The 21,580-nt window shown below is 35.3% G+C and overlaps 2 protein-coding genes and 1 long non-coding RNA gene across 3 annotated transcripts; 1 reads left to right on the top strand and 2 right to left on the bottom strand.

The window, feature by feature from the left end:
- Positions 1-1,309: 1,309 nt before the first annotated feature.
- LOC117338281 (transmembrane protein 208-like) lies at positions 1,310-8,190 on the bottom strand. Its single transcript, XM_033899567.1, has 6 exons — positions 8,060-8,190; positions 3,625-3,720; positions 2,853-2,912; positions 2,272-2,408; positions 1,926-2,010; positions 1,310-1,499 (listed from the first exon to the last, which is right to left on the bottom strand). The coding sequence occupies exons 1-6, from the start codon at positions 8,063-8,065 to the stop codon at positions 1,377-1,379; spliced, it is 507 nt and encodes a 168-aa protein (XP_033755458.1). The 5' UTR covers positions 8,066-8,190; the 3' UTR covers positions 1,310-1,376.
- A 182-nt stretch (positions 8,191-8,372) lies between these two features.
- On the top strand, positions 8,373-17,978 carry LOC117338278. Its single transcript, XM_033899565.1, has 4 exons — positions 8,373-8,472; positions 10,398-10,436; positions 10,944-11,091; positions 13,764-17,978. The coding sequence occupies exons 2-4, from the start codon at positions 10,420-10,422 to the stop codon at positions 14,073-14,075; spliced, it is 477 nt and encodes a 158-aa protein (XP_033755456.1). The 5' UTR covers positions 8,373-8,472; positions 10,398-10,419; the 3' UTR covers positions 14,076-17,978.
- A 1,068-nt stretch (positions 17,979-19,046) lies between these two features.
- Positions 19,047-21,228, bottom strand: LOC117338279. The gene is made up of 2 exons (XR_004534995.1): positions 19,975-21,228; positions 19,047-19,936 (listed from the first exon to the last, which is right to left on the bottom strand). It is a non-coding gene; the product is annotated as an uncharacterized LOC117338279 (long non-coding RNA).
- Between the last annotated feature and the right edge of the window lie 352 nt (positions 21,229-21,580).

Genomic DNA, 21,580 nt, shown 5'->3' with positions numbered 1-21,580 from the left:
CAGGAGTCACATGTAATATAACGTGGTAATTCAAACTCCAGACTGGGGTAGTAACAATGGAGCCACATTACCTCCCTTTCCACTAATTGTTAGTTCTTTTTTACAATTACCTCCCTTTGACCATATATAAAAATCAATATATTTATAAAATTTCATCTCCATTGACTTAATTTATATACATATTTCTTATACTTCTTCACTTTCAATTGCTTTAGTTTAATTCTACTATTGTTCTGTCTGTATTGGGGAAGACTTATATAGGCCAAGCCTGCTGTCTAACCCATTTGTATAAATGTTATACAATAAAATATGTTGAAATGGAAATGGAGCCACATACAACATGTTTATTACACAAGGAAATACTCACTCCCGAGGTGATTATAATGACCATAACTTGTTTCAAGTTTTAGATTTTCCACTCACTAGTCAATTTCCTATCATACAAATCAATGAATAGATGTACCAGTAAATTACAACAATATCCTGTAAAATTGCTTAGATTTTTATCTGATGATTTAAGTAAAACGCTAATTTGTTATTTGTAAAATGTTATTTTCGCGCTCAAACTTTTCTCAGTTTCCAAAGTAAAATCAACCTTACTCTATCGTTTCCTTCTCTTGGCGCCATAATGGTGGTATTCATCAATATCATTCCTTAACCAGATTTGGTTTGTTTTTGTTTAACGTCCTATTAACAGCCAGGGTCATTTAAGGACGTGCCAGGTTTTGGAGGTGGAGGAAAGCCGGAGTACCCGGAGAAAAACCATCGGCCTACAGTCAGTAGCTAGCAACTGCCCCACGTAGGTTTCCAACTCCAACCCAGTGGTGGAGGGCTAGTGTTAAAGTGTCGGGACACCTTAACCAGAATCACCCATGTCAAGATCAAATGACCTATATTGTTGGGAATGATTATTGCTACATATATGCCATGTTGGATATAATTAAGGATAATTAAAAAAAAAAAGAAAAAAGTATTGCGTCTTTGCAAATGCTCTATACTAAACTAGAGCCGACAGACATTAGAATAATGTGACTGTATAAAGGGACATAACTCCTACAGCTGCTCTCCAACAGCAACCTGATCTAGAGTTCTCTCATCTTCGCTAGCCAAGGCTTCTGATTACGTTACACTCCACGAACCCTTGGCAGATATAGAGGGCTACACTGATGCCTATATCTGCCAAGGGTTCGTGTAGTGTAACGTAATCAGAAGCCTTGGCTAGCGAAGATGGAGTTCTCTATACTTCAACCAGGATTAAACTTATTTTATTACAACTGTGTAATTGAAATAAATACTAAAAGACAACGTGTTGTACTTTTTGCTATAAAAATTCATGTTTAAATTAATAATAACAATTAAGGAGCATTTAACAGCAATTAATGTCTTCGCATCTTCCTCTCCATCTTCTTCGTCTTCTTTTCATCAACCTCTGGCGGCGGTGCAAATATCCAAGGTGCCAAGATATTCACCCATAACATGTAGAATGCTCTACCAGGAACCTGAGGAGAAATTGGCACAGTATAGGTATTAATTAGACAAATAAAACTATAGAGACAAGAATTGTGAACATAACACCTGTAAGACCTAGCCTTACATATATCTATATAGATATTGACATGTAGGTCTTTAAGTAGTTCAATATTATCCATTAAACTGGCATTAGTAAAATTTGACTATTTCCACTAGTTACAGATATAGGAGTCTTGCAGAGTCCACGACTCTTACAGCTCATCATTCGTGAATAATATGTCATTTCTTTATTGGCATTTGCAAAATAATATATTCGCAAATATGTCTAAAGGTGTAATTTCATGAAATAAGGTTTTCATAAACCTAAGTAATTTACAGTATATGAAACATTCAGTTAATATCCATTTTATTGGCTGAAAATAAATGTAGCACAGCTTATTAGCATCTTTACTTACCAGTAACCATAAGAGCCAGAAATAATTAGAAAGTAGGCTGACACTTTGGACTATAGAGGTGAACAAGATGAGGTCCTTAGCATGCCTACAACAAAGAATATGTAACTATATAAAACAGGGAAAGTAATGCAAGAAGGTATTTCATGTTTCTTGAAATTTTGATTGGAATATCAAAATATTTTCTGTTTACCCTTTATATGTAAAGCTGTTTCATTAGTTTTATTAGTCATACAATATACATATATGTGTGTGTGTTCCATTACTTCACAGTTTTTTACAACAATTATCAATCATTGTTAAGAAATGGAGGTCCGGACCTCCATTACAGATGTATTTCTGTACTTACTCGGACATTCCTGATTCCATATTGAGGTCAAGTCCTCCATCTATTAGAGCGCCCTCTGGTGTGTACTTTGCCTGAGCCATACTTTGCATAAACTTATAACTCCCTAGGCATGCCAGTACTGCTGATACACCAAGAAACTGAGAGGAAACAATGAACAATTAATGAAGATGGAAAAAACACTTCATTTTTCCAAAAAAAGTATTTGGAATTTTGAAATGTTTTTTATTCTTGTGGTAGTAAAGTAGATAAATATCATTGACCAATTAAACTCAAAGATAAATGTCAAAACAATTACTTTAGTCCTTCTATTAATTTTGTGGAATAATTCATGATGAGTTCTCTTACAGTTACCAGTACTAGTAATTTAGATGGTTGTACATAAACCTATACACCGAGTTAATAATGTTAGAGCATAAATTATGACTGTATTTCAGGAAATATCAGAAACTGTTACCGTTAGAAACATATCATTCAAGTACAACAGCATCATGCTAATTATAATATTTAAAGTGCTTGTGTGTTTATTACATGTATATGTACATGTAAGATGATAATGATAATTTTAAGTGTAGACCCTTTACCATGTAAAATAATGTGAAGCTGTCCCAGAACAACCAATACTGAAGCAGCCAGTACACTCCCTGAAAGTAAAAACAGAACAGAACATATATCTACGCTGGTTAACAAAAACACCATAACTATATATATACAATATCCATTGTCCTTAATTGCTGGACCCAGCTGTTCAAAGGATGATTTGGCTAATCACAGTTTAACAACAATTTCCAAATTCTGATAAAATCATTTCTGGTAAAACTAACATAACACAATTTTATGAAACTATAACACTCGTCAATTTCTTCCTACCTGTCAATTTTAAGGAATACACACATTCAGGTTTTGAAGTATAGGAGAGATATTTTCACTAATCAAGTGACTATAGGCTTATCATCTTATGAACAACTGGACCCTGTTTTGTTATGTAATTCTGTGAATTTGTAGCATTTTCATAGTTATTTCTCCTGTTAGGATTCTGTAATTAGTACAAGATATCAAAGGAATTGGTGCCCACAATAGTATGGTCTTCTTTACATACATTTTACTTTAGGCTGAAAGTCATGTCATCATCACTTTTCAGTTGATATTCAAGCTAGGATATGTATTTTTGTGCACAAAAAGGATACAGATTTCTGATATCTGTCTGACATAAATTCTTTCTTCTAATTATCCATCACATATTCTTTTTATAACATTTATGTTCAGGTCAGTTATTCATAAATGTGGTTATATACCAACCATACAGTTTATATATAATGCATGTCACGTGTTTACATATCCTAAAGGTCTACTCACATTTACACCTAGTAGGATGTACTGATAGAACTGGAGAGTCTTTTTATTCTCCTCCACAATCTGCTTCTGGCCTTTAGTTAATGGTTTTCCTTTTGGCTAAAACACAATAATAAAATATCTGAACAGAACTGTTAAATATATTAATACATTCATTTGACTTAGTTAAGCATTAACTATATTTGACGATACATAATTACAGCTCTGCAACAAACACATATATTTCAATTGCTCCTATTTTGTGCTAAAATGTGCTGAAGAGAATACATCAAAAGATATTGAATAAAAGGTATCAACGCAGTCTTGGCACCCACAAATTTGAATGAATAGTTTGAAATACACTCCAATAATGTCAACTAGTACACAGTTTGTCTATTGTTTGAAACAGCCTACATTGTTATCAACAAGAAGTTTTTCTTTATCATTTTGATAAGATGCAGACAAAATAGAAGTGATGAATTTAATGTTCACCCTGTTTCAAAATGATTATACAATTGAATAAATCTGACTGTTCACATCCATTTTAATACATGATGTAATGTACGTATTATCATATAACTTCAAAATAAAATTGAAACTTTTTCCTGTAATATTGCTTTTTTGGAGCTTTTTCAAGACAGACTCCAAACAAAATGGAATGCCTTTAGGAAATCTAACGAATGTGCAATAAAGTTATTTTTGTAATGAAAAATTTATTGTAATTAAGGAGACTAAGAGACAAAAATGTTATCGGTTGTAGAATAACCAGTTCTAAAAAACTAGTTGACATTATTGGAGTGTATTTCAAACTATTCATTATGTAATATGCTGATGAAACTGTCCTGTTATCAGAAGCAACAGATGGTTTACAATTAGCTTTAATTGAATTTGAACAATACAGTAATACTTGGAAGTTAACAGAGGAAAAACTAAAGTTGTTATCTTCTAAAAAAGCAAATGTAGAAGAACTTCCATATTACATTATGTAAGGTAGAATTAGAAGGGTCACCCTGGGTGCTATTTAAGCACAGTTTTTACTAACTTTTTTAATGCAAGGAAAAACTGTTCCTAAGATATTAAGAAACATATCATTTCCTATTTATATAAATTTAAGGTATTTGATTTAATAACCATGCCAGTTCTATTTGTAACCCTGGTAAATACTAGCCGCAATATACCGCTCGGCTAGAGAGATCTTCTCTTTAGCTCGATCGGTTGAGCGTAAGACTAGTAAGCCAGAGGTCCCGGGTTCGATCCCTAGCGGAGGCAGTGATTTAAATTTAATTAATTAATCATGCGCTCTGTTACATTGGCGCCCATGTAGGGACTCGGGAATGATACTCATCGCTGCTTGCGAAAGCATCACTGTTACCCCCTGGAAACTCGAGGACGAGTTCTTTCCTTGGAGGGGGAGTATGTAACCCTGGTAAATACTACCCGCAATAGACCGCTCGCTAGAGAGATCTTCTCTTTAGCTCGATCGGTTGAGCGTAAGACTAGTAAGTCAGAGGTCCCGGGTTCGATCCCTAGCGGAGGCAGTGATTTAAATTTAATTAATTAACCATGCGCTCTGTTACATATTTGTCAGAAACTTGGGGATCTCAAAACACAAAAGATCTACATGTATCTACAGATTTGTAAATATACTAAATGCAAAGAAATGTACAACTAATTTCATAGTTTGTGACGAGCTCGTAAGATACATGTACACAGGTAATAGTATTCTGGCATCAGTTTAATTTTAAATTATTTTATTGTCAGCAAAACAAGTATAAAACAAAATATTCTTACAAAGAAAGTTATCAATATTTTCCTGTTGAAACAGGAAGATGGTTGGGTTCCTTGACAAGAGAAGAACTTGCAAATTTTGTAACTCCTACATTTAAAAGTCCAAGAGAAAACTATTTAACCAAAATATTACACTTATCCAAGTCAAATTGAAATTTAAGGATTGTTTAACATATCCAATGAAAAAAATCACAAAACTTTGAAGATTTCTAGAAAAGTTTGACTAAGTTTTCAGTTAATTTCTGTACCATGTTGTGCTCCTCTATGAAACTACATGTATGTAACAACTAGTATATGCTATGTATCATACTTATCAAATGTATTACCTCTTCTTACACACGTACATCGATGTATTAGTGTGTCATTCTGATTAAATAAGACGTTGAGGTAGGAATGGAGCCAGTGATTTAATTTAGTTTTCGTGGTGGTAAGATTTGCTAAAATCCAAGATGATAATAAGAGCGCAGCTCATCGCGCCCAAAGGGCGCGAGAGCGAAGCTCTCTTTCAGACAACACGTGTATAAGCTATATTTTCAATCAATTCTATACCCCTTCCACTTTGAAATCGTGTCCGGCGGGAAAAGTCGCGCGCCTCCAGTAGAAGCGGCCATGTTTGAAATCTCGTTCCCTACACGACGAGATCTGAAAGATTTCTCTCTCGTCGAAACAAATAACTAAAAGTTAGTTCAAATTACTTAATTCTTGAAATATCCACACAACCCATGTCAAAGGCCTGATTCATTTAAAAGCTACCATTTCTATTTTTCTTTTTACGGACGAGGTAAATGTATTTTGCGAATTAGATTGGCTTGAGATATTTCGTTGGTTACCTAAATCGGAACCCTCCAAGTTTCGGTGCTGATCAAATTGGATGCGAGCGTAGAATAAGAGGTTATTTTGCTGCATATGTGCGTTAAATAGAACAGTTTTTAATTGCATTATCATTAGATAACAGCATTGTTAGCACAACTTTCCAGGTTACAACCGAAAACCCTGAAATATTACTAAGTTGAACACCGAATGGTGTTGCATTGTCGTCAAGCGTGACATCATAAGAATTCAACGTCAAAGATTATGCCACTGATTCCTGCGCTTTCTCAGTGCATATATTTTACGAGTTTTTCGTAGTCCAGATTTCTGTGAAATATGTGATATTTTACGGGAAACGAATAACTTCTGTATTTTCAAAGTGGGTATAGATTGTATTAACTGCAGTAGTTGCTGCATTTTTTTTATCATAAAATTTCATCAAAACTTGTATTATCTTAATAAAATATCATGCTTATAATATATCTCAAATAATAGTCTAAGCGAGTGATTTTGCTTCTTGTTACTTCAACCACGGACTTAGATAACACACACTAATATATGTCCATGCTTTAACCTAAAAACAAAACCAAAACCCAACAGATGCATAAAATAAAAGATGATATAGATATACCTCGCAAGTTTTGATTGTAACTAGTTTATTGATACGATTGCCTTCCAGCTTCCTTTAGCTCAGTCAGTAAAGCAGCTGACCATTTAAGCCATCCAGGGGTCGCGGGCTCGATCCCGATGGAGGCACACTACTTGCTTTTCTGTTACATCGGTTGACCACTCCAAGTGCCAGCTATAGGCCTAGGGAAATGAGAGGATTCGTCGGGGATAAAACCTGGGTTAATGTGTGTTCTGGGCAAACACGTTTGAAAAGTGAGGAATAGTGAGGCAGGTTTTAATTGTAAATAGTGTACATAGTGATTTCAAGTGGGGAAATTTCCCTTAAGCTTATCGGTAGAGCGACGGACCAGTAAGCAGAGGGTCGCGGGTTCAATCCCTCGTGGAGTCAATATATTCGCTTTCCTGTTATATATATCATGGGAATATTGTTGCATTGTCTGCCCTTTTACTTTTTTAGTAACATATGAAATATGGCAGTAGAATACTGATGTCATTATTCAGTGCACATGTCATCACGGATATAATATGTACGATCACTTGGAATCAGACAATGCAAAGTAATTAAGACAATGAAAGTCACATCAGGACAAACAATAAGAATTTCAGCTGATATATGTATAGATGTACAGATGTATAGATGTAATACATAGTTTATGTTACAATGTGTTTACACGTTTAGATTTAGATTTTTTTTTAATGGGGGAGGGTATAATCACCTATTATATTTTGGCCTAGTTTGTAGCATAAATATGTGTGTCATTCTTTTAAGTTTAGACCTCCTCCCCCCCCCCCCCCCCCCCCCCCCAAAAAAAAAGAAATGAGTCTGAATTTCTAAAATGTGGTAGGATATACACACTGCGATATGTCCAAGTATACACGTACATGTTCATAAACTTTAATGATTAACGGCGAGTGATTACTGTCATAGCTGCGCTCTTCTAAGGCTTTGCCTTCATTCATATTATGTTAACAGTTTTTGGTCAAGAATTTTGAAAATAAAAACTATATTTTAGCAGAAAAAGTACAAAGTAAATGTATGTCATGTACAGTACAGTATGTGACAGTGTGATACATTTTCCAACATCTGGAACATGATACTGTATTAAAATCTATGTTCCTTACAGCTGTTTTTTCTTCAACACAAACTAATGCACTTTGAGAAAATATCCAATGCATGTAAATAAATTTGATTAATTTAACATTGAAGGGAGCGATGATACGCGTAACTTACCGGCATATTGACGTGTTTCGATTTTCGTCTCACTCTTACACCGGCAAAGCGAATAAATCGTGGTCAATTTGAATGCATTTGCCTCCGGCGAGTCCGACGTAAACACCAAACGCTAAAATGATGACGACGAAATGTGTGTTATAGTACAAGAGTCAGACTCCGGTGATGACTATACGGAATAAATGAAAATAGACTGTTTGTCGCATTATCGAGTCATTGACACTGTCAAACTTCGCCAGTAAATACAAGTATAGCCTTTTAAAACCTCAGATTTAAAATCAAAGTCCCAATTACCATACAGATACAAACCGTATTTTAATCCGGACAATAAGAAAGAGCACTGTTTCTATTTTTACTCAGTTACGTGTCGCAGGGAATTCCCCGAAGTCAGAAAACAAAACTCGACAGTCTTTGTAAGTTGTAAGTAATTTTTGCATATCGTAAAGAAGTCATTTTATCACACATAATTTATTATCAGTTTTCAACACTTTTGAGATTGTTTAAATACACAAGAAGCAGAAACTCTGAACATTATGATAATGTGATAGGCCTACTGTTATTGTATAAAAGAACTTGATATCAGACCAACCCGGATGTTGTTTATGAATGTTATTGTTTCCGCAATCTTCAATGTACCATTTAGGATAAACCTTATGTAATCTTCATTCTTTGATAAGTATGAGAATACATATCTAGACATCATCTATTTATTGTCATTATTTCTGGTAGAGTACTATAGACTGTACAGTAGATCATATGTCACATGATCTACTGTACTTCTACTCTACCAGAAATATATAATGATACAACTCGGGTGGCGGATTACCAATACAACATATTGGTAATCTTGGCGTATTTTTGCCGCTCACCTTTGCTTTTCATAGATGTATTGATAAGTTTTTATGTTAATTTTAATAAATAATATTAAGGCGACCCACAGAGGTGAGCCCAAATATTTTGCCAAACATTGGTGTCATTGTTTTCTGTATAAAGCAAACAGAGCTCTCAGCTTGGAAGTACATCTTGTCAGTTAAATTAGAAACAAGTTTTAAGAAGGGAGTGAGTCTATTCTTGGTAATGGGACACAGGGCAAAAATAATGATATCTAATTACTCAATTTCAGAGGAGCCTTACAGTAAATAAAGTACTGTACAGTAGCTGTATCAATGTATATCATGATATACATTGATACAGTCATGTGATATACATTGATACAGTCATGTGATATACATTGATACAGTCATGTGATACATTGATACAGTCATGTGATATACATTGATACAGTCATGTGATACATTGATACAGTCATGTGATATACAGTGATACAGTCATGTGATATACATTGATACAGTCATGTGATATACATTGATACAGTCATGTGATACAGTGATGTGATATACATTGATACAGTGATGTGATATACATTGATACTGTCATGTGATATACATTGATACAGTCATGTGATATACATTGATACAGTCATGTGATATACATTGATACAGTGATGTGATATACATTGATACTGTCATGTACATGTGATATACATTGATACAGTCATGTGATATACATTGATACAGCTACTGTACAGTACTGTATATATATACTGTAAGGCTCGTCTGCAGTGGAGTAATTAGATATAATCATATAAAGTGTCGAGGACAAAGCCACAACAACACAAGACAATCTGTGATCTTACTTTACTGAAAATCACAGGTGAACCATGACCACACTTCTCTGTCCGAACACATCTCGGTCTGATCTGATAAAATACAACAAACCGAATGGAATAAACAAATGGCCAGATTGAGTTATAATTGACCAATTTTGGTATGTTATGCTCAAATGTTTAAGTTTTCGACTTATTCCCAAAAAGAATGAATTACTATGCATGCTATGCAAAATAAAATGGTGAATGACCTGATCATGAGATGTACATGTAAGTAAGCCCCTGTTGTACTGTTGTAGCTTATAGTGTGTCTTGATTAGTACTTACAATGTAGTACACAATATTATTAATTGATACAGATGTATATATTGAAAGTCTAGCTTCACAGCATCTCAGGTATCTGATACCAAAATTTGGACAACAACCTTAGCTTGTCTCCATACTCAGAGCACTATATACAGTTTAGTGTAAACTAAAGGTTACAAAAATCAACAAGTATTGAATAATACTTTGTTGTGATTTTGTTTTCAGCATTGGATCTTTCTTAAAATTTCAGATAGATTGTAAAAGAAATACAGATCACATTATGCCATCTATTTTAAAATCATAACCTTAAATATAATACATATTAGTAATGACTATGCTGATCTATTATATCCCTTTTTATTGCAGATTGAACAGGCCCAAAGCAAATATGGATTACCTTTATTTGTAAGTATTGTGTACTGTTACTTTTTAGCCTATCCAATCTAATTAAAATCTAGATGGTCATTCTCACTACGTTACATGTACATTATGTACATGAACATCTGACAACATTGCATAAGGGGTCATGTCTATGAAGGTAAATCACCAACCCTAAGGAACCATTAATGGAGCTCATTAAAGCTCCTGTAACATTTCCTTTTCCTAATCCAGAAAACTGGAACCTAACATGATATTCACTCTCTGATCTTCTCTCAGATATTGTAGCAACATGTGCTCCGGTGACCACCAAGGCCATTGTGTTCAAATTATCACCTTTGTAAAGATCCAAATTAAGTTACATTGTATAGAATTTGTGCATTGCGTTCTCTTCTGTGTAAATCCTTAAGTTCAAATCTTATCCTGTGAGAAAACTGTACCCATGATAAAGGAAGAATCCAGGGCTCAAAATTTTACTTCGATGAAATGCTATTGTAATATGTTAATAAGACACTGTTGTTTGTTTCCCTTCAGCATTTTAGTAATTCTGGTGTTCCTGAAGGTGCTGTTCTGGATATTTTACTTTTATGCACGAGCTCAGCGTTTAAGGGCAAACAGGACGACCCAACGTAACTTTATTGTTGTTGAAAGGACCAGACACACAGTACCTGGTGTCACTCATGTAAGTACAATGTAGTAAAGTATAGTACAGTAGTACAGTGATGCTAGCATGTTGTTTAAACATTGAAATAAGATAATGGGATTCTGATTAATGTTTTTAACAATAATCTTTCAAATGGCCGTTTGGATTTTGACACTTTGTTATCACTTTTTCTTGAGAAGTACTGGGGAAATATTTCTCAGGTTCCCACTCAATTTTGAGTCTGATTTGGAAAATTAAATGGCTGGCAGGCAGCCTTCTTGAATTTCAACAGGGAAAGTTTGTTATCACTATTTCCTCCCTTTGGTCCATAGCTATGCCATATTGGTTATTTTTATATTTGAAGTTTGTTGTCCCGATTTCTTAAAAAGCGCTGGAAGCATATTTTTGAAGCTTGATATGTAGGTTTCCCTTGGTCCCTAGTTGCGCCTCTTCAATTGTGACACAACATGACCAACAGGTAGTCGTCTTTTTAGCCCACCATCATCAGATGGTGGGCTATTCAAATCGCCCTGCGTCCGTGGTCCGTCCGTCCGTCCGTCCGTCCGTCCCTCCGTCCGTCCGTCCGTAAACAATTCTTGTTATCGCTATTTCTCAGAAAGTACTGAAGGGATCTTTCTCAAATTTCATATGTAGGTCCCCTTGGTGCCTAGTTATGCATATTGCATTTTGAGACCTATCGGAAAACAACATGGCCGACAGGCAGCCATCTTGGATTTTGACAATTGAAGTTTGTTATTGCTTTTTCTCAGAAAGTACTGAAGGGATCTTTCTCAAATTTCATATAAAGGTTCCCCTTGGTGCCTAGTTAAGCATATTGCATATTGAGACCAATCGGTAAACAACATGGCCGACAGGCAGCCATCTTGGATTTTGACAATTGAAGTTTGTTATCGCTATTTCTCAGAAAGTACTGAAGGGATCTTTCTCAAACTTTTTTGTAAGTTCCCCTTGGTCTGTTATTCTGCATATTGCATCTTGGGACCAATAGGAAAACAACATGGCCGACTGGCAGTCATCTTGGATTTTGACAATTGAAGTTTGTTATCGCTATTTATCAGAAATTGCTGAAGGGATCTTTCTGAAATTTTATTATTAGGTTCTCCTTTGTGCCTAGTTAAGCATATTGGATTTTGAGACCAGTCAGAAAACAACCTGGCTGACAGGCAGCCATCTTGGATTTTGACAATTGAAGTTTGTTATCGCTATTTTACAGAAGGTACTGAAGGGTTCTTTCTCAAATTCCATATGTTGGTTCCCCTTGGTCCCTGGTGTTGCATTTTGGGACCAATCCGAAAACAACATGGCCGACAGACAGCCATTATCGCTAAATCTTAAATTTTATATATAGGTTCCCCTTGTTTGAAAAGTACTAGAGGGCTGTTTCTGAATTTACACAGATTAGTAAGACTTAGAGGAAGGGAAAAGTAGAGAAAAGATCAATCTGACAAGGAACCTATAAAGATCATTCAATGGTGGGTGCCAAGATCCCTCTGGGATCTCTTGTTTTTAGTTGAAACTTGTTATCACTATTTCTCAGAAAGTTCTTCTTAGATCTTAGATTCTGTATAAAAGTTTTCCTTGTTACCAAATTAAATCATTAAAGGGAAAAGAGGAAACAATGAAAAGTAGAGAAAAGACCAGTCCTACATAGAATCTATAACCACCAGTCAGTGGTGGGATCCATCTGAGATCTCTTGTTGACAGAAAAGATCTTTCAAAGAATATGATATGAAAATATTATGTTATAAGCTGCATAAAGTGACCATTTTCTCATTTAGAAATGTACACAATCACCAATATTATATCAGTTAAGGTTATTTCATTCTCAAAATGTGAAATCATTCTTTATTTCCATGTCAAAATGTGAAAATATTCTTAGTTCACCTGAGATAAAGTCTCAAGTGACCTAATTATAATCTTTATCATCATCATTCATTGTGCATCGTCTGCTACTAAACAAGTTACATTTTCGATATCTTCTCGGAAACATCTTCACCAATTTCTATGAAATTCTGCAGAAACCGTCCATGGCCAATGGTCAACAAAAATTGTGAATTATAATGTCAACACCCCCAGGGGGGTGTAAAGAACAGGGGATTGACTGAAATAAAAAAAAACTTACTCAAAACCCAGATATGGTAGATTTCAATATATGGAGTGGTTTTATAGCACTTTACCAAAATTGTAAATTTTGTGACCTTGGTATCTTGCCTTTTCCTCAGGGAGGGGGAACATTTACTTATTTTATGTAAGGAAATTATAGTTTTGAGCATAATTTGTTTGGTTTCCATTGGAATCTGAATAAGTGTATAGTATAGATATATCAGAGATCTCAGGTAATCGTTAAGACCCATATGTCTCTTGTTTGATATAACTGTTCTCTGCTGTGAAACTATGTATCTAATGTGGAAAGTTGTGATTTAATCAATACAAATATGTATATGTACATGTATATGTAGATCAGAGTTAAAAGTATTCATTATATATTTCAATATAATGCTGGATAACAACCATTCATACACTGTCCATACACTGTCCATACACTGCCCATACAATGTGCATACAACTGTCCATACACTGTCCATACAACTGTCCATACACTGTCCATACACTGTCCGTACATATCCATCTTTAATGTGTTCATATCATGCACAGATCCTCTACAATGATACATGTCTTTGTTGTAACAGGACCAAGCAGGGATAGTAGCCAATGAACACCCTCAGGCCTACACAAATCAAGCTGGACCCCAAAACTTTCCTGAGCCTCCATCTTACACCGAGTGTGTGGGCCAGCCCCAGACTGACTCCAAGCCACCGTCCTATGATCAGGTCATCCAAGGTCAGGTTTCAGTTTATCCTGGGACTCCGACAGTCACAGGTCCATATACAGTCACTCAGACAGCCACGCCAACAGCCCCGCCGACAGCCCCGCAGACAGCCACATCGACAAGTCAGACAGGAGCGCCCTCACCCAATCCACTGTATGGCTACAACCAGTAGCAGCAATTGACTATACATTCTATCATCTTACATTGTGCTTTTCCTACATCCATGTTTCTCAAGTGCTCTGATCAAATGTGCATGTAGACATAGATTTATATGGGGATGGTGCCCCATTGCTTACATATTAATTTAAGCTTCACATAAAACCAACACTGTAGATGTGTTTGTCAGGATATGCCTTTGACACAATATCTACCAAAGTTATCTGGACCTGATCTCACTACAGCCTTGTTTTACTAAGTAGGGTTATCAGGACCAGATCTGCCTATAACCTACTGTTACTAAACAGGGTTATCTTATCTAGATTTGGCTATAGCCTAGTGTTACTAAACAGGGTTATCTGATCTAGATTTGGCTATAGTCTAGTGTTACTAAACAGGGTTATCTGATCTAGATTTGGCTATAGCCTACTGTTACTAAACAGGGTTATCTGATCTAGATTTGGCTATAGCCTACTGTTACTAAATAGGGTTATCTGATCTAGATTCGGCTATAGCCTAGTGTTACTAAACAGGGTTATCTGATCTAGATTTGGCTATAGCCTAGTGTTACTAAACAGGGTTATCTGATCTAGATTTGGCTATAGCCTAGTGTTACTAAACAGGGTTATCTGATCTAGATTTGGCTATAGCCGTGTGTTACTAAACAGGGTTATCTGATCTAGATTCGGCTATAGCCTAGTGTTACTAAACAGGGTTATCTGATCTAGATTTGGCTATAGCCTTGTGTTACTAAACAGGGTTATCTGGACCAGATCTGTCTATAGCCTACTGTTACTAAACAGGGTTATCTTATCTAGATTTGGCTATAGCCTTGTGTTACTAAACAGGGTTATCTGATCTAGATTTGGCTATAGCCTACTGTTACTAACCAGGGTTATCTGGACCAGATCTGAGTATATAGCCTAGTGTTAATAACCAGGGTTATCTGGACCAGATCCTGTCATAGCCTAGTGTTACTAACCAGGGTTATCTGAACTAGATCTTGCCATAGCCTAGTGTTACTGACCAGGGTTATCTGGACCAGATCTTGTCATAGCCTAGTGTTACTAACCAGGGTTATCTGGACCAGATCTTGTCATAGCCTAGTGTTACTAACCAGGGTTATCTGGACCAGATCTTGTCATAGCCTAGTGTTACTAACCAGGGTTATCTGGACCAGATCTTGTCATAGCCTAGTGTTACTAACCAGGGTTATCTGGACCAGATCTTGCCATAGCCTAGTGTTACTAACCAGGGTTATCTGGACCAGATCTTGTCATAACCTAGTGTTACTAACCAGGGTTATCTGGACCAGATCTGAGTATATAGCCTAGTGTTACTAACCAGGGTTATCTGGACCAGATCTTGTCATAGCCTAGTGTTACTAACCAGGGTTATCAGGACCAGATCTGAGTATATAGCCTAGTGTTACTCACCAGGGTTATCTGGACCAGATCTTAGTATAAAGACAGTGTAATATTATACATTGTCGCCTTCATATCTCTGAAAAGGAATTATTGTATATCACCTCTTTGTCTTTATATGTACAATATTACACTGCACTTCTACTGTACACAGTTCTCTAGTACTTTAACTTTAACACACAAACTGTTTAATGTTAATTCACTGTTGGACATATTCATATTGTTTTGTCTTTCCCTTTGAAATCATTAGTGTAAGTTTATTCATGGCAGAAATCCTTTATTTCAGAACTGAGCTCTGATCTCAAGTTTTACTATGTAATTTCCATTTTTAAATCAGTATCCTGTTGACTACCATAATGTGTACATTTCGACATTGATCATTTTGTCTTAATTCAGGAAAGGGCTGCTATTCCATCGGCTACATTATGTCCACAAAATCATTTTACAGTTTCAGTAATCATAATTTTGGCTGAAAGGCTTTAGCTTGTTTTTTTTTTACTTTAGTTCAATTTGGGTATATTGATTTGTAATGTTTGGTTTTAGTTTGAAATGGATTATTGGTGTTTGACTGTTCAAACGGAAATGATCCGTGGATGCTAAATAATCACTTGCATGCATTTATTTTTTTATTTCCTTCCGATATTGTTCTTCATTCCATCATTAATAGTCTGATATTTAACTTCACCTTTACTGCTAATTTTCTTGTTCATTTCTATCATTACTTATCCTATTCAAGCATCTTTCCTCATGTTGCCTCTGAAGCACAAAGTTATTTGTAGTTTTTAACCCTGATATTTTCATGTGTGATTAATACATGTGTACGTAAGTATCTGACGGTACTTGGATATAATGCTGTATAAGGTCAGCACTGTTTATCATTGGCATATCTAATCCTTTTTTCTAATCTCACATGTCCCAAAGAGTTGTTATGTTACTAAATGTGCATATACGGTTATAAATTTAGATTGTAGGGGATTGTCTGTGTAATATGGATGCCTAAAAGATGGGAACTTATCAACATTTTCATTGTGTTGTTTTTAATGAAAATAATCAAATTTTCATTGGGTGTCGAAAAATATACACCTTATTACATTGTATTGTTACTTCAGTGATAGACAAAGCTGGAGTTCTGATGTTAGTTAGATATTTTACTGGAGTGACCAGATATAGTTTTTGGATCACATTTCAAGTTGATTCGTGACAGTTTTATTTATACCAGTATATATTCGGAGTTCATATACATGTATATTGCCAACATTTTATTTTGAGTGTACAGTATATGTGATTGGTTTTAACAAAAACGTGACAGTCAATATGATATGAGAATATTTAGGAACATACACTTTGTACGTATATACCCTTACAGAAGTTGGAGCAATATTGCCGTTAGATTTTGTATGGAAATTAGCTTTGTGTTAATAAGCCTCTTAAACGAACGCCACACACTTAGATACATGAAGGCTGCTATATTTTAGGGACATTGTTTTTTTTTTGGCAGATTTCATATTTAATTAGGTGTGATGCGCTGTAAGATAAGTCACACAATTCACAGAACCATATCACTGTATAGTCTTCTGTTTGGACAGATATCCAAGAGGTTGCATGAAACAACGTTGTTTAATCTTGTTACAGATATGATGCTTTCAAACATGCTAGGATAAAGTGCTAACTTCTGTCCACTACAATAACATTATCCAAATAGAAACATTGATTTGAGAATGGTACAGTCCTTGACCTGTCCATGTCGTTCACTATTTTCAATATGTTTGCTTTTTAGTATAAAATTACTGTTTTTTTTTAAATATTGCATATTTACACTTACATACTTCAATTTCCGTTATACTGTCTATGCAAGCATAAAGTTTTTACGTGTTATGACAATGATTATAAAAAACGTACTTGCGTGTACATGAAAAATCCTAAAATACCATAACTGCCCTCATTGGGAGTAAATTCCTCCCAAATATAATTAAATCAATTTCCTTCACAATTTTTCAGCAACCAGTGACCATCTAATTTTGAATTGGAGGTACAAACATTTTTACGTGTTAACTATTTCTCAACTATTTTGTATGGGAGTTCCCATAACCGTCTTATGACGGTACTTCCTTGTTTCTCTGGATAGAGGGATTCGTGTATAATTTGGGAGTACTGTTCCTGTGTAGATTTTAAAAGTAACGTTTCTTTCTGACACTAACTCAAGCACCATTGTTGTGGAAATATAGCAGCATTTGAATAATTGATACTCTTTGGTGCTAAGGATGGTGCCACTAGCAACACTAATTTCTCAATTCAAGGCACTACAATCTTTCTTAGTGTTCTTTATTACTGGACATAAAAATGTGTACGACGATACCGGCAATGTTGCTACAGACTTAAGCATTTTGTAAGGGAATGTACGAATCGTGTATTGATGACTTTCGGGTTTAGGAAACGTTTCACATGTAGCTATTGCAAATTGTTATGAATATATCTAAATTGTGTTGCGGGCAAAATCAACAATTTGTGTAAACTTGCCACTCCGACACTTGTGTGTATCCACTGACGTACTGTTACATTGAGATCAAACCGGAAGTCTACACGTTCATCCATCATATTGCCCAAATTCATCATTATCACGTCAAACCATCCTCACCAAAAGACGATTGTGTTTATAAGAACTGAACTACAACACGGTTTAGAAAGAGGATGAGCTGATACGAAATACAATCGTCAGTAGATACAAACTACTAGACTGCAGGTACTTGGGGTAAGAAATTACATTTGTATATATATATATGTACTATATAGCCTCGTATTACTATATAAAATAGTAATACGAGGCTATATAGTATATATATACAAATGTAATTTCTTACCCCAAGTACCTGTGTACTAGACACCATATTAACAGATGTCGATGTGAACTGTGGGTGTCGTGCAGCTCGCACGTGACTTAGTTGTACTCTATTTTATATAAAAAGTTAGAAGGTGCTTATTTGTGTAATGTACATATTAAATGACTAAGTACCATTGGATATTATTGGTCTGTAAGACCATACATGTTTGTGGTATCACTGTGGAATTCATTGCATCAAATGTCGTTGAACACTTTTCTGTATGCTCCTTTCATTAGCGTTTTGCTCTTTTGTTAATTGTCTCATGAGGTGTAAAACCCTTAGTACAATGTTGATGTATAACATAGTTTACTCTCAAAATACTGTGATAGGTTTATCTTTCATATATTTACCTTTCATAGAAATTGCTTGTCCCATTGTCTGGCATATTGAGTTTAAAATCTCCCGGACATTCAGTGACCAGTGCCGGAAAATTATGCAAGAAGAACGTTTATCTCATAGAAACTCCTTGTTGTCCCATGTTTCGTCTGGCATATTAAGTTTCAAATAAACCGGACATTCAGTGACTAGAGCCGGAGTATTATGCAAGAAAAACGTAAGTAAGATTAGTTATACATTTTGGCCACAACTGCAAGATAACTAGATATTAGTTAATGTTACTAAATTACATGCTATCAAGTTTTGATGTTTTCACATTTATGCAAAAAACCCTGTATACTGGTTGTGACCCGTCCAGATTTTTGATGCTCTGAATTCTGTGATAAGTATGGTTGTGGAAGGCATATATAATATGTCCGAGGGAGATGTGTGTCCCAATCATCCCTTTAATAATGTACATTTATATATATATATATATATCGGATGTTAAGTTTTACCTAAAGTTTATTGTATTAACACTAACACTACTAAACACCCTGTATTGACCATTTACGATTTACTCAAGAAACCTATTCATGTAGGGACCAAATTTATTTTAGATAATTAATGTTCCATTTCTCCTGCATGAATCATCCAAATAAGAGGAATACCTCATCTGGTTAAACATTGCATTGCTACATTGTAACTTATCTCTCATCGAAAGAGGGCTGTCAATTTTCCGATATGCATTTGTTTAAACCAGTAAACTATTTTCACAAAAGACGTACAAAAATACCAACTGTAATGGATTCGCTTCAATTAAAACAATGATTTATTATATTTGGAATGTTTTAAAACATTAATGGTTATACTGTTATTGATGTAGCCACGTTTTACTATCATATGGTTGTGCAGACATTTTATTGCGATATGATTTTGCAGTTATTTTGTGTTCTTTAAAACATTTTTGTCGTCAATATAAGTTGTTCAGTAAAAGTCATCAACGGAACCCGGTTGTTTTCGGTAGTGTTAATTTTTAGTTACACTAGATTTTGGTGACAGTTCACGATATTTCCTGTGTTTATTGTGTTGTGTCCGTCCGCTCTTCGCTATTTTGTCCAGGCGTTATCTTCTACTCTACTTGTTACTGTTACTTCATACATGGGCTCACCTACGTGAGGCGACTGTTACTTCATACTTGGGGTATGGGTTCACCTGTGTGAGGCGACTGTTACTTCATACTTGGGGTATGGGTTCACCTACGTGAGGCGGTCTGTTACTTCATACCTGGGCTCACCTGCGTGAGGCGACTGTTATTTCATACTTGGGGTATGGGTTCACCTGTGTGAGGCGACTGTTACTTCATACATTGTACTTGGGGTATGGGTTCACCTGTGTGAGGCGGTCTGTCGTGTATCAAAAGTAAGTCACCCTGACTTTTCTTTTTACCTTTGACCTTCATAAAAAATGCGTTTTTGGACTCTGTCTTCTTCACTTCTTGTTACTGTAGCTTCGTAAAGTAGCATGGGTTCACCTGCGTAAGGCGATAAGTCGTGGTTTAAAACTTGGGCCTACATGAGAGAAAAAGATCATCCGGACTCTTATCTTCTAAACGACTTGTCACTAGAACGTGATATTCGGAGTATGGGTTGAACTTATTTTTAAGACTTATATTTTATCAATTCCTAGCATATAGTTTCACATCCAAAGGGAGACTGTAATTCGTCGACTTTTCTTGTTTGTTTTGACGTCGGACGAGTTAGTGATACTAGTGAGCTCAGACTTATTTATATTTACTACCATAGGGGAGTTTGTATATACCATGGGGGGTTGTAATATGATTGACTTCGTACTTACTTGTATTGATTATGGACGGTTTATGACGTTGATTTTTGATTTTAGACTTATCTCGTTTGAGTATTCCTTTAAGGTAGTTTTATGTTATTGTTTTTAAGGGTAATCTATATAGAATTATGTGTTTAGCACCAATTCGTAGTATGCATCATATCATCGCCGATCTCGCTTTTGTCATATAAATTGGTAAAATTTTTGTGAAAAAAATGCATGTTTCAGGAGAACATAACAAGCCCGTGTAAATCGCATAATTATATTTCATAAATAACCATGCCGTTATGCTCACATGTGTCTATAGCACGCTTCAGGAGTGTTTGATCGTGTATGTAATATGTTTTATTGTCGTCACGTCAATGTCAAAACAGATTCAATGTTGACACTACATAGGGTCATATATGGCGAAACAAATACCTGTTTTTTACACATTTTATCAAAATTATCATAGTGTTGAAAATTAAATGACAAAAGCAAGGTCCGCGATTTGACATAGTGCATACCAAACCTTCATTAAGTTATTACTGTGAAATGTGCCACGACTAAAGAAATAAGCCCATAATCGATTTAGATTACCCTTAATGTCGTTTGTGTAATTCTAATTTGCTTTTTAGATTATTACTAATGTTTTAATGATTAAGTTTGTGTTAAATTTTCGGTGCTTCGTGCTGCCCCATATGGTAACATTAATAAAGCTGTAACTAGACTACTTCTGTGTTTTATGATTGTTTCTGGTAGAACAATAGGACGGCACTGGTACTTATAGACAGTGTGATCGCTATCTGCTGGTTTATCAGTTATTTTCATTCACCTACCTGACGGTTCAATAATGATTTAAATTCATTCACCTACCTGACGGTTCAATAATGATTTAAATTCATTCACGTACCTGACGGTTCAAAAATGATTTAAATTCATACACCTACCTGACGGTTCAATAATGATTTAAATTCATTCACGTACCTGATGGTTCAATAATGATTTAAATTCATTCACCTACCTGACGGTTCAATAATGATTTAAATTCATTCACTTACCTGATGGTTCAAAACTGA

This window comes from Pecten maximus, chromosome 11 (genome assembly GCF_902652985.1).
Source record: "Pecten maximus chromosome 11, xPecMax1.1, whole genome shotgun sequence".
NCBI classification, from domain to species: domain Eukaryota; kingdom Metazoa; phylum Mollusca; class Bivalvia; order Pectinida; family Pectinidae; genus Pecten; species Pecten maximus.
The sequence above is the reverse complement of the archived record's forward strand: the minus strand, read 5'-3'. Positions and strand labels throughout refer to the sequence as shown.